Genomic DNA, 13,287 nt, shown 5'->3' on the forward strand with positions numbered 1-13,287 from the left:
CTGAGTTGAAGCCCCACTTTGGGTGTAGAGATTTCTTTTTTTTTTTTTAAGATTTTATTTATTTATTTGACAGACAGAGATCACAAGTAGGCAGAGAGGCAGGCAGAGAGAGAGAGAGAGAGGGAAGCAGGCTTCCTGCGGAGCAGGGAGCCCGATGCGGGGCTCGATCCCAGGACCCTGAGATCATGACCCGAGCCGAAGGCAGCAGCCCAAACCACTGAGCCACCCAGGCGCCCCGGGTGTAGAGATTTCTAAAAATAGATATTTAATAAAATAGGTTAATGTCCTTTTTTTTTTTTTTTTAATTTTTTTGATTTAAGTAATCTCTACACCCAATGCAGGGCTCAAACTCATGACTCCAAGATCAAGAGTCACATGCTCTACCAAATGACCCAGCCAAGAGCCTCTAGGTTAATGTCTTTTCCTATCCTGGCTTGATTAGAATATATCAAGTGTTCTTAAATTCATTATTTGGATTTCCCATCGTGTTAACTTTCCCCACTTTGCCAACTTAACCTCTGATCCTCTCAGGGCCTTTATCTGGAAGACTAATGTGGCCTCTCTCCCATGGCTACCTCTTTCTTATTCTTTAGGCCTCAACTTCAATGTCCTTGAGATCCTTTCCTTTTCTATCCAAAAGAAGGGACCTCTGCTATTCCCTAAGTCAAGGCTCTTGTTTATGTCCTTCTTAAAAGTTAACATCAGGATGCCTGGGTGGCCCAGTCTATTAAGCTTCTGACTCTTTGTTTTGGTTCAGGTCATGAGATCAAGCACCAAGTCAAGTTCCCTCCTCAGCACAGCATCTGCTTGAGGTTCTCTCTACCTCTCCCTTTGCCTCTCCCCCTACTCATATTTTCTCTCTCAAGTAAATACATAAATCTTTAAAAAAAAAAAAGTTAACATCATTTTTGCTATTTTCTTTATGCCTGTTAATTTGCCTTTTCATGTACCCACCCCCCCATGAGAATGGAGACTCTGTGTGGGCAGAAAACATGTCTGTATTGTTCACTGTTATATATCTGAGCCTAGTCTAGTGCCTGGTACATAACAGGTACTCAATAAATATTTGTTTAGTGAATTATTTAAAATAAGATATCCTCGGGACGCCTGGGTGGCTCAGTTGGTTAAGCAGCTGCCTTCGGCTCAGGTCATGATCCCAGCGTCCTGGGATCGAGTCCCACATCGGGCTCCTTGCTCCATGGGGAGCCTGCTTCTCCCTCTGACTCTGCCTTCCACTCTGTCTGCCTGTGCTCGCTTTCGCTCGTGCTCTATCTCTGACAAATAAATAAATAAAATCTTTAAAAAATAAATAAATAAATAAATAAATAAATAAATAAATAATATAAGATATCCTCAGGCACCTGGGTGGCTCAGTGGGTTAAGCCGCTGCCTTCGGCTCAGGTCATGATCTCGGGGTCCTGGGATCGAGTCCCGCATCGGGCTCTCTACTCAGCAGAGAGCCTGCTTCCTCCTCTCTCTCTCTCTCTCTGCCTGCCTCTCTGCCTACTTGTGATTTCTCTCTGTCAAATAAATAAATAAAATCTAAAAAAAAAAAAAATAATAAGATATCCTTTCCACATTATTTCAGAAATAAAGGCCCTATTGGATGCCTGGGTGGCTCAGTCAGTTGAGTATCTGCCTTCGGGTCCTAGGATCGAGTCCTGCATTGGGCTCTTTGCTTAGTCTGAAGCCTGCTTCTCCCTTTGCCTCTGCCTGCTGCTCCTCTTGCTTGTACTATCTCTTTCTCTCTCTACCTGACAAATTAATAAGTAAAACATTTTTTAAAAAAAGAAAGTCCCTATGTATGGGATGCCTGGGTGGCTCAGTCAGTTAAGTGTCTGCCTTTGGCTCGGGTCATGATGCTGGAGTCCCAGGATGGAGCCCCACATCAAGCTCCCTGCTCAGCAGGGAGTCAGCTTCTCCCTCTGCCCCTCCCCCAGCTCATGTTCTCTTTCTTGCTTAGTCTCTTGCTTCCAAATAAATAAATATTTTTTTTAATGGCCCTAAGTAAATATTTAGTATTTAGCCAATCTGACTTATTTACCAATAATCCATTCATTCAAACTGCTACCATCTGAAAGTACAGTCTACTCTCTCATAATTCAGTCCTCCCCAGCCTGCATAAAACCATTAATATATTAAGGGCTCTCTGCTGAAAACAGACAGCCAGTGAGAAGGTAAGGATGGAGAGTGAGGGATACTTCTGGAGTGAAGAGTAATATAATGATAAAGGAGTGTGAAATGAGCCAGGTTCAAGCCAGGTGTGCAACCCAGTCACTTAACCACTGTGTCCTTCACAACAACTCCAGGATGCATCTATCCTAAAGGTTTAAGGTTATTCTGAGGCAAAAAAAAATAAAAATAAAAATATGAATCCCCAGATCATATGCTTCCAGAACACCATGATCTGATGTTTGCAAATTTAGCACAGCTGCAATTTTCCTTCTACTTGTGGGATTATTTGGCTGATGCTTGTCTCCACTACCAGACCTATTTTTGTTCACCCTTGAATTCCTAAAAGCACATATCTAAAAATGCCTGGCAGGTAGCAGGTCCTCAGAAATATCTGAAAAATGAATGAATCAAAATACTTTGTAAATGGTAAAGCTACATGCAAGCATTAACGTCAGACATTTGAGAAATTCATTAATTCAACAAATATTTACCGAATGCCTTAACTATGTGCCAGTCACTTATTCTAAGGCACTTGGGATGTATTAGTGAACAGAAAAGATCACCTCACACAGAGCTTACATTCTAGTCTGGGAAAATGGGCAATGAAAATAAACACAATAACGAAGTATACTGGAAGGTGACAAATGATATGGAGAAAAGAGTAAGGCAGAGCAAGACACAGGGGATTAGAAACAACTTGGTGGCCCTAAGGTATATGCATGTGAAAACAGCCAAGAGTCTACTGTGCTTAGAGCTAAATGAGCAAGGCAGAGAGCAGTAAGAATGGAGGTCAGAGGGACAGGGAGCAGGCAGAGAATATATCTCAAAGGCCAACATTTTTCTTTGTATCCTAATTAATTCTCTAAATAAACTGATAATCAGTTTCAAATTGCTATACTCTTATACATCAATAACATAAAAGAGAAGATCAGAATAATGCTCCAACATTTCCCACCCAAAGACTGATCTAATCCTAAAGCCATTCTCTTCATTTGCTGGTGGTGGTCTCTAATACAACAGAATTTTTATAAATGCAAGGTCCATGGGGATCTCTCCAGAAGCAAATCAAGATCTCAGGGTTCATCGCGTGCCTGGGTGGCTCTGCCAGCAAAGCATCTGGCTTTGGCTCAGGTCATGATGCCAGGGTCCTGGGACAGAGCCCCACATCAGGCTCCCTGCTCAGTGGGGAGCCTCCTTCTCCCTCTCCCTGCCACTCCCTCTGCTTATACATACACACACTCTCTCTCTCTCTCTTTCGTCAAATAAATAAATAAAATCTTTAAAAAACAAACAAAACTCAGCATTCATAAACCAGAAATGCCCTAAATCAGACTTTGCTTCCTGGGACTCAGAATTGGCCCAATCTCTACATGGTACTTTGGGGGAAATGTATAGCTAGACAGTCCCCAACATTTTAACACTAGGAATTCTCTTAAGCTATAAAAATAACCTTCAAAGCTGGTTGGGAAGAAACCAGAGCACCATTAGTAATCCATGGTTCATACTGTTTATGACTTTTCATATGCCCCCATTATAAAAGCTCACCTATTACAAAGTCACAATGCTTCTGATGTCCTAGACACAAGCAATCAAAAACAAACCTTAATATAAAAGTTTTATTTACTTAAGGCCTAAAGTAGGAAGCTACTTTACATTGTACCAAAACTGTATTCTTTTTTTTTTTTTTTTAAGATTTTATTTATTTATTTGACAGAGAGATCACAAGTAGGCAGAGAGGCAGTCAGAGAGAGAGGAAGGGAAGCAGGCTCCCCACTGAGCAGAGAGCCCGATGCGAGGCTCGATCCCAGGACAAAACTGTATTCTTATTAGTCAGTCTTACCCAAAATTTTATAAATTCCCTTTAATACTTTATTTCCTAGCTTTCTCCTTCTAAAACTAGAAGAGAAAAACAATAATCCACCAAAAAGGGAGAAAAACAATTATGACTTTAAATGTAAAAAAGGGATTGAGTTACAGGAGTGCCCTGCCTTGAGAAGCTCTCAGCAATCAAAGGAAATCTGCAGATGTTAAATACTTCGTAACATTTAATATCATAGGTAATTATACAAAGCAAAAGAATATTCAGAATTCTGCATGACTGTCTACTCTGCAATCGCTACTTTCAAAGAGTCTAGGAATGAAAGTAAAATCACCCCTTATGCCCTTTACCTAATTACCCTTCAAAGGAAACCAATTATTTTTTAATATTAAAATCCTAAACATTCAGTGTATATATACCTTGTTGAGTTCTTCTATCCTTCTGATTAGATACGGGTTACTGGAGGAATTCTCAAAGTAGACATAATCTGTAATTAAAGGAAGTAAAGAGCTTAATCTTTTCAACAGAAAGTTCACATTTGTCAATCTATGACTTTCTATATTAGGCAATGCACATTCAAAATGAAGCCCGTAATTCATTCCCGGGGAAAAGCAATACAACTTTAATATATTTTCTCATATGCCTACTATTCACAGACCCTTATTTTCCTGGCATTTTCATTTCAATTAATGTGTTATCAAGTTCTCCTAGTATTTGGAGCCACACATCACTTCTTTACTAATAAAAAGACTCGTCTCATCACCGAGTAGTCAGGGCTGACTAAACATGTCTTTCATGCTATAACTGCTTCCACATCTTTTCCCTCCAATCCAATTTACCCTGGAGTATGCTTCTCACATGAAACTATTGACCTAAGACAAATTCAGAGCATCTTGAGAAGCTTAGCAGCCCAAAGTACATTTCAATCACCAACTAAAAAAAAAAAAAAAATCAGGTGAGCAGAGTAGGTGAGAGGAAACACATTGACAAACTTTTCCACAGCTCTATTTGGGATGATGGGGGGGGGGGCATGAAAGGGGGTTCCCTTTCTGAAAGAGCTCTCTGGAGATGATATGGGGATTTTGTTAGGCTCTTTAGCAAATTTAATCCAGATCCATTTAGGGTCCTGTTATAAAGAAATCACTGCAGGCTTTCAATTAAAAAAGATAAAAATTTTCAAGTGTGACTTTTCCTCTCATGTAATAGGCTCCCTGGAAACTTCCCACTGTGTGTTTATTTGAAAGGCTGGGCTGCACTGTTATTGTCTATCTTAGTGGCTCTTTCCAGTCTCTCTTCTGCAAACTGGCCTCATTTGTCCAGGCCATTCCCACCACCATCCATCAGGAGCTCAGCTAATGAGCAGAGAAGAGCAAGTCTCACACACAAACACGCCACTTATCTGAATTATTATTTTACCAAGAAAGAGGGAGGAGGGCGTCGTGAGTAGGGAGAAAGTTTGTTTGACCTTATTTCTCTCTTCTGCAGAAGGTTGGGAAGGAGGCAGTCACCAGAGCAAACGTCCAGGCAGAGCTCAACTCCCCACCTCTGGCTGCAGTGCCCCGGCCCCACTAAGCCCCATCTTGGGGGGCTGGGCAAGAAACGGGAGGGGGAGTGAGGAAGGAGAGGTGCAGGGCCCTGTCCCCGCAAACAGGCCTGTCCAGCTGTGCCCCCGGCTCTGCCCCCATCTCCCCCACCCCACACTCCCACTGAAGGGGAGTAGAGCCAGGGGGATGTTCCCCGGTCCCCTCCAAGACCCCACTGCCTGAAAGCCACGCGGGGAAAGACCACCCTATTAGGGGGCTCGACGGCCGATACCCAATGGGGGCGTCCTGGAAGGGGGCGTCTGAGAATTCACACCCCCCAAGTAAAGGCCTGGCCCTAGAAAACTGAGCGGGGGTGGGAGCGGAGGGGGAGGGTGGGCGCCGGCCCCCGGAGGGCCAGGGTCGGGGGAGGGGCGGGTGGCGGGGGTGGGGAGCCCCGGCCCCCTCTGCGGGCCCCGGCGCCCCCCACCCCTGCGCTCTGGGCCCGGGCGCCCGCCGCTCCCGGCGGTTAAGGTGAACTCGCCCGGATCCCCTACTCCCGGAGCCCGCTCCCAGACGGGCCGGGTCGGGCCGAGCCTTCCTACCTCCGACCCGGTACATGTTGGCCGCCATGTCCGCCCGCCCGCCCGCGGAGCCCGAGCCGAGCCCCGCCCGCCGCCGCCGCCGCCGCCGCCGCCGCCGCCGCCTCAGCCTCAGCCTCGGCCGCCGCCGCCGCCGCCGCCGCCGCCTCGCCACGGGGGGAGGGGCCTCGCCACGGGGGGAGGGGAGGGAGGGACCGAGGGGAGGGGGAAGTGAAGGGGAGGGGACGCCGCGGGGTGGGGGTAGGTTCCCGCCCCCAGCGACGGGCCAGCACGGCCGTGACGGCCGGGCCGGGGGAGGTCGCTGCGGGGCCAGCGGGGACCTGGGGAGGGCGGCGGTTTGGGGGCCCTCGCTGGAAGTGGAGGACCCTAGGGCAAGGGTCGTGGCCGAAGCGGAGGCCTGTATTGGCGAACGCAGACCAGGAGCTGTTGGATAATTGGGGTGGGGGAAGGGGCTCAGACTCTCCCGAGCCCATACCGCCCCCGCCAGTGTACCCTGTCACCTAGCGACCCCTAGACAGGTCTTCCTCCCTGCTCTGTCCCTGGGGAGCCCTTGCATGCGAGACCTCGAGCACGTGGGTGCCTGCCTGGGGCAAACACTTGGAAACAAATAAGTGCACGCAGCAGAGCACCTTCATCACGTTGATGTTAATGCGGAGGGCCTGGAACCTGCAGGAGGACTCCAGGTGCTACCAGCTTCACCAGGGAGAGACCCTGCTGGGACTAGTCTAGAAAAACTGAGCCCCTCCCAAGTTCACCCCAACTGCATTGATAGAACTATCAGCGTTCACCCCAAAACTGGGCTGAACAGAACACACTCCTGCACACGCTGAGGCCTTGCCTCTAGAGGCCTATAAACGGTGCTGCCCCGCCAGGACAACCGGCCCTTTTTGCCAATAGGAGAGCAAGGCCCTACCTGTTTACCATTACCGCCCCCCACACACACACACACAAAGGGGCAGATAGTTTCAGTCACCTTGCTGTTGATGGACTGCTCATTAGTTATGTGCCTAAAGCTTTTAAATCATTATTTTCCCATGCTAATTCTCTAAGCATTCCCTGTGTTCTCAGCCTCCATTCCCTCACAGAAGCAAACAAAAAACCAAACTGAGTTGAATCTTAGTTGGCAATCCCCCAAATGAACGCAAACAACTTTTTTAAAAAGCCAACCCAGGGCGCCTGGGTGGCTCAGTCAGTTGAGTATCTGACGCTTGATTTTGGCTCAGGTTATGACCTCAGGGGCTGGGATCCGGTGGGCTCCATGCTCAGTGGAAAGCCTGTTTGGGATTCTCTCCCCCCTACCCCTACCCTCCCCTGCTGCCCCCACCCCCACGCTCTCCTGTGCCTACTCTCTTACTCTCAAATAAGTCTTTTTAAAAGTTTTGTTTTAGGGGCGCCTGGGTGGCTCAGTGGGTTAAACCGCTGCCTTCGGCTCAGGTCATGATCTCAGGGTCCTGGGATCGAGCCCCACGTCGGGCTCTCTGCTGGGCGGGGAGCCTGCTTCCTCCTCTCTCTCTGCCTGCTTGTGATCTGTCTGTCAAATAAATAAATAAAATCTTTAAAAAAAATAAAATAAAAAATAAAAGTTTGTTTTAAATTAAAAAAAATAAAAAGCCAATCCATTCCAAAATACTCCCAGACATTGTTGTACAATCCTGGAAAAGTTGATCCCTCACTGTTGTGGGCTGGGTTTGGAGTTGCTGGTGATTTACAGTAGCTACATGTTGGTGACTCTGGGTGTGGGGTCTGTGCAGGGATGGGCAATGTCCCTAGAAAAGAAGATTGTGTTTTGTTTGTATGGTGATGGCATTTGTGATGGTCCATTATCACAAATTATTAAAGTGACAATTTTCTACATAGTTTAGGCAAAGTAAAAAATAAAGTAAGTCACCTTTGCCTGAATTACCTGGATGATTTGTGTGACCCAAGTTTCTTCAGGTATAAAATGGGAACTTTAGTTCCATTTTGCAGGTGGGGTGAGGATCAGCTGTGATGATATATGAAAATACTTTATAAACCATTCAACATACAGCACTATGCAAATAACAGGTGTCTGTTGATTTTATTAACTCCATAAAGTTTCAAATTCCCAAGGGTTTTATGCCATGGGTACAATGTGAGCCTGTGTCAGCTCTTCTGAACCAGAGGGGGAAAAAAGCAGAAGTGTTCTGTTATGCACACAGAATAGCTGTTGTTTATCATAATCCTTTTACTGGAGATCCCACAGAAAACATATTGTGACATATCTGACATCGCTCTCTCCATTTCTGTTGCTGACACATAAATAGGTTGAATAATTCGCCGGGAATCATTCAGCAAACCAGTAGCAGTATTAGGATTATAATTCTGCCCTTCCCTCTGGTCTAGCATTCTCTAAACCCAGAAGACTTTCTCCAAGGGAAAAGGCCCCCTGAAAACCGTAAACCACGAAGAAATGCATCACAAGCTTTAGAGGGTTTGTCTATTATTTTTAAGTAAATGAACAAATTCTCCCCTTCAAAATATTTCTCTGTTTCTATTATTTCTGTATTTCTGTCTCATTTCCCCAGCTTTGTGCACCTTACATGTGTTTGTGGTGACTGTACTCACCATAGTAAATGGGCGTAAGGTGCCAAGAAAACTCCCTCCATCCATACCCATCTCCTCCCCCTTAGGAACAGCCTTACCTAAAAGCCCCCCCAGGAAAGGCCTCAGAGACTTGTGGGGAGAAGCAAGAAGGTTGATGGCACAAGAACCCAGGGCCTTTCCTTCTTCCAGATTCTGTATATTCAACCTCTTCTACCTCTAGCTCCTGGGCCAATGACTTCTACATAGGACATGCTCAGTATCTGACAGCATAAATAACCAACGAATCACGGGCTCAATATCGTTAGGGATCTAGGTACTGAGTTAAATGCAAGGTACTTTGTCTATGAAACTTACATACCTCTGAATATCTAAGGGGAACTGCCATGTGGGAGTTGAGTGAATTTTGGAGATTAAAAGAAATCCTCAGGGACGCCTGGGTGGCTCAGTTGGTTAAGCAGCTGCCTTCGGCTCAGGTCATGATCCCAGCGTCCTGGGATCGAGTCCCACATCGGGCTCCTTGCTCGGCAGGGAGCCTGCTTCTCCCTCTGCCTCTGCCTGCCATTCTGTCTGCCTGTGCTCGCTCGCTCTCCCTTTCTCTCTCTGACAAATAAATAAAATCTTTAAAAAAAAATAAAAAATAAAAGAAATCCTCAAACCAGACAAAAGGTGGAAAAGTCTTAACCTTCAAAGACAGCAAAGGCACCTCTATCTCCACAGGCTGCATGATTCAGGTCACAACCATGTCATCAACCAACCCAAACACTCCTAATTTGACGGTTTAGCTTTAAGGCCTCGAGCAAGACTCTAACACCTCTGAGCCTTAAATTCTTCAAAATATGATTAGGGATTGACACCTATGGCCAAGGCCTATGCTAAAAATTTAAATATATAAAGAGTTTGGCACATGTTAAGAACTTTCTATATGTTAGGTCCCTTCTCTCTATTTCAGCCATCCTCACTGCTAAAGAAGAGGTGTCTTCTTCTTGCCAGAAATCCCAGAGCAAATCCAGCCTCCTGTGGGTAAAATTTCCCAACATGGCTGTTGTGATTCAAGAATCGTGATAAGGGGGGCGCCTAGGTGGCTCAGTGGGTTAAGCTGCTGCCTTCGGCTCAGGTCATGATCTCAGGGTCCTGGGATCGAGTCCCGCATCGGGCTCTCTGCTCGGCAGGGAGCCTGCTTCCTTCCCTTCCTCTCTCTCTGCCTGCCTCTCTGCCTACTTGTGATCTCTTGCTGTCAAATAAATAAATAAAATCTTTAAAAAAAAAAAAATCGTGATAAGGGATTACCTAAGGGCCCAGGCCCTTCCTGTGTCAATTTCTAGCATCCCACCACTTAGCTGAAGAGAAACAGATGTTCAAGAAAGCAGTAGATGGTACAGAGTTGGTTTTTGTCAGTCTGAGGATGGAGTCATTTTTGTTTGGTTTTTGTTTTGTTTCGTTTTTTAAATTTTTTATTTATTTATTTATCAGAGAGAGAGAGAGCAGGGAGGCAGAGTGGCAGGCAGAGGGAGAAGCAGGCTCCATGCTCAGCAAGGACCCCAATGCAGGACTCGATCCCAGGATGCTGAGATCATGACCTGAGCTGAAGGCAGCCGCTTAACTGACTGAGCCACCCAGGTATCCCTGAGGATACAGTTTTCATTAGGATCTACGGAGATGGCCATAGAGTTTGAAAGCTTTGTGATAATTGAACTCAGGAAAGGAACTTGGGTGGAGGGGGTGTGTCGGGGGAGTGTAGAATGTAAATAATCTGAAAGTAGATGCCAGGCTTTGGATAAAAGACTGTATCTTTTTCTTTCACACTCTCTCTTTTTTCTTTTCTTTCATTAACTTATGTAGTAAAATTCTTTTGGAAAAAGGCCAGCCTGTCTCAGCTATTCTAAGGAGGTCCTGGGTTTTAAAGTGTATGAGTGTATCCTAGGAAAAAGGTAAGCATAGGACGGCAAGAATTAAAGCAAGGAGCCCTTGAAGGAAAGGAAACCCAAGACAGGCATTCTTCTCAGGTCAGGGAGCTTTTCCTTCCATCCATCCCTATGTTGAAAACATGAAACTCAGAGCCAATCCCTGAAGGTCTTGGTTTTGGAAGTGTGCATTTTAGGGTTCTGTAGTTCTCTCATGCCCTCAAAGGGGAACTGACTCAGCCATTGGGTGGTATCCACAGGAGGTTCTTACTCTGGTGACAATACTGCTTCCAGGCAGCAGAAAAGGGACCAGAAGTCACAATGGGGACAAGGGTGAACCCCAGAAAATTTGAACTAATTGATCTTAGTGCTTTCCTTTTTTAGCCTGTCTAGTGCTATGAATCTGATGGTTGGACAGTTCCGGGTATGGAGTCAGGAGAAAGAATTCTAAGGGACAATGGGAATGTCTAAGGGGTAGAACAGGGAGTGTTTATAGGAATGACTCAGGCTGTAGTAAAGAGGATTAGACAAGGCAGAGAGTCTAGACAGCAGATCAGTTGGCAGTTTAGTAAGAAAGGATGATGGCCTGACCTAGAGTAGAGGCAGTGGGATGTGAGAAAAGTAGAAGGATTTGTGAAAGACTTCGGAGGTAGGGACTACGGGATCGGGTGACTTTGCGGAGGCAGGGTGTGAAAAGGTAACACTACATTATGAGTAAGTCAATGGGAAAAGATATGAAGCAGTGAGTTTAAAACACTGTAGAGGAGGGAGTGCCTGGCTGGCTCAGTAGGAAAAGCACGAGGTATTTGATCTGAGAATGGTGAGTTCAAGCCCCATATTGGGTGTAGAGATTATTAAAATAATAATAATAATAAAAATAAATAAACTTTAAAATATAAATTAATTAATTAAAGAAAATACTGGGGCACCTGGCTGGCTCAGTTGCAGTAGCGTGCAACGCTTGATCTCAGGGTTGTGAGCTCAGGCCCCACATTGGGTGTAAAGATTACTTTAAAGAAGAAAATAGGGCGCCTGGGTGGCTCAGTGGGTTAGGCCGCTGCTTTCGGCTCAGGTCATGATCTCGGAGTCCTGGGATCGAGTCCCGCATCAGGCTCTCAGCAGGGAGCCTGCTTCCCTCTCTCTCTCTCTCTGCCTGCCTCTCCATCTACTTGTGATTTCTCTCTGTCAAATAAATAAATAAAAAATCTTTTTTTTTTTTTTTTTTTTTTTTTTTTTTTAATAAAATCTTTTTTTTTTTAAGATTTTTTATTTATTTATTTGACAGAGAGAAATCACTTTAAAAGAAGAAGGAGGAAGCAGGCTCCCTGCTGAGCAAGAGCCCGATGCGGGACTCGATCCCAGGACCCCGAGATCATGACCTGAGCCGAAGGCAGCGGCTTAACCCACTGAGCCACCCAGGCGCCCCAATAAATAAAAATCTTTAAAAAAAAAAAAATAAAGAAGAAAATAAAATCTTCAAAAATGTTTTTAAAATGAAATACAGTACTGTAGAGGAAGGAATTTGGGGGAGGAAGGATAGTTGGCAGATTCAGTGTTAAATGGATTATGTTCAAGGTGCTTTTGGAAACATCCGAATAGATGTTTCCTCTTTAGACAGAGGTGGATGAGTAGGCCTAGAGCTTGGAGAGAGATCGGTGCTGGAAATATCCACTTCTGTGTCACCATCTGCACAGAGCCCAGCCTGTCTTGTCTAAGAAGTAAACCAAACCCAGGCCTCAGGGGAAGAAGCAGGTTCCCTGAGTCCTTCAGCTTGGGTAAAAACAGGTTTAGCAGGTCCAGGTTCAGGAGATCAGAGTCCAGGTCCAAATGTGCAAACAGGCAGGGCATGGGCAGAGAGCAACACAAGTCACTGACCAAGACAGACAGTGAAGACAAAGAATGCCCAGGGCTGACCATCTCACAAGGGTCAGTGAGTGAAATTCTCAGATACAGAGAGAGAGTTTTGCTCCCAGCTCTGGAAAAGCAGGCAGGGTTGGGAAGAAGGAAAGAGGAAAGGAAAGCCAGAAAAAAAAAAAAAAAAAAAAAAAAAAAAAAAAAAAACCAGGAAAAGAGAAGGGATGCAGTCTGAAAAAGCAAACCTGACTATTTCCTACCTTACCTTCTTGCCTCTAAGATGGTGTAGTGGGTTGAATCGTGGTCTCCCAGAAGATGTGATGACCTAAAACTCATGAATGGCATCTTATTTAGATAAAGGGTATTTTCAGATGAAATTAAGGATCTAGAGATGAGATCAGCCTGGATTGGAAGGGCCCCAAATCCAATGACAAGTGTTCTTATAAGAGACAGAAGACACAAAATGAAGAGGAAAAGACCACATGATAGTGGAGACAGAGACTGGAGTTACTTGGTCATAAGCCAAGGAATGTCGAAGATTGCCAGCAACCACCAGATATTGGGGAAGAGGAATGGAATGGATTCTCCCTTAGAGCCCTCAGAAGGAATCAACCCTGCTGACACCTTGATTTCTCTGTGTGGAAATATGTTTCTGTTGTTTGAAGCCACCCGATTTGTAGTAATTTGTTATGGCAGTCCTGGGAAACTAATACAGATGGTATCCACAACTCAATTTTAAGTAAACATAGATTCAGCCAGAAAACACTGAACACTGTATGCAGAGCCTAAGGGACATAACATAAGAGAAGAAAAGAGAGACACGCAAAGAAAAAGGGGGATCCAATACCACT

General features: G+C 45.3%; 1 protein-coding gene across 6 annotated transcripts in view; it reads right to left on the minus strand.

Moving 5' to 3' along the window:
* MTA3 (metastasis associated 1 family member 3) overlaps positions 1-13,287 on the minus strand; it is a 214,257-nt gene that overhangs the window by 158,793 nt on the left and 42,177 nt on the right. For 4 of the 6 annotated variants that reach the window (XM_045079166.1, XM_045079167.1, XM_045079168.1 and 1 more), the window contains exons 1-2: positions 6,120-6,197; positions 4,414-4,481 (exon numbers count right to left, since the gene is read on the minus strand). In XM_045079166.1, coding sequence (XP_044935101.1) covers positions 4,414-4,481; positions 6,120-6,147 — 96 coding nt within the window. In that variant the 5' untranslated portion in view covers positions 6,148-6,197. Of the gene's footprint in view, positions 1-4,413; positions 4,482-5,410; positions 5,532-6,119; positions 6,198-13,287 lie in introns of those variants that run through there. The other 2 variants (XM_045079169.1, XM_045079170.1) reach the window with 2 other exon arrangements.

This window comes from Mustela putorius, unplaced genomic scaffold, assembly GCF_011764305.1.
Source record: "Mustela putorius furo isolate JIRA1106 unplaced genomic scaffold, ASM1176430v1.1 tig00000281_pilon_pilon_pilon, whole genome shotgun sequence".
Taxonomy (NCBI): domain Eukaryota; kingdom Metazoa; phylum Chordata; class Mammalia; order Carnivora; family Mustelidae; genus Mustela; species Mustela putorius.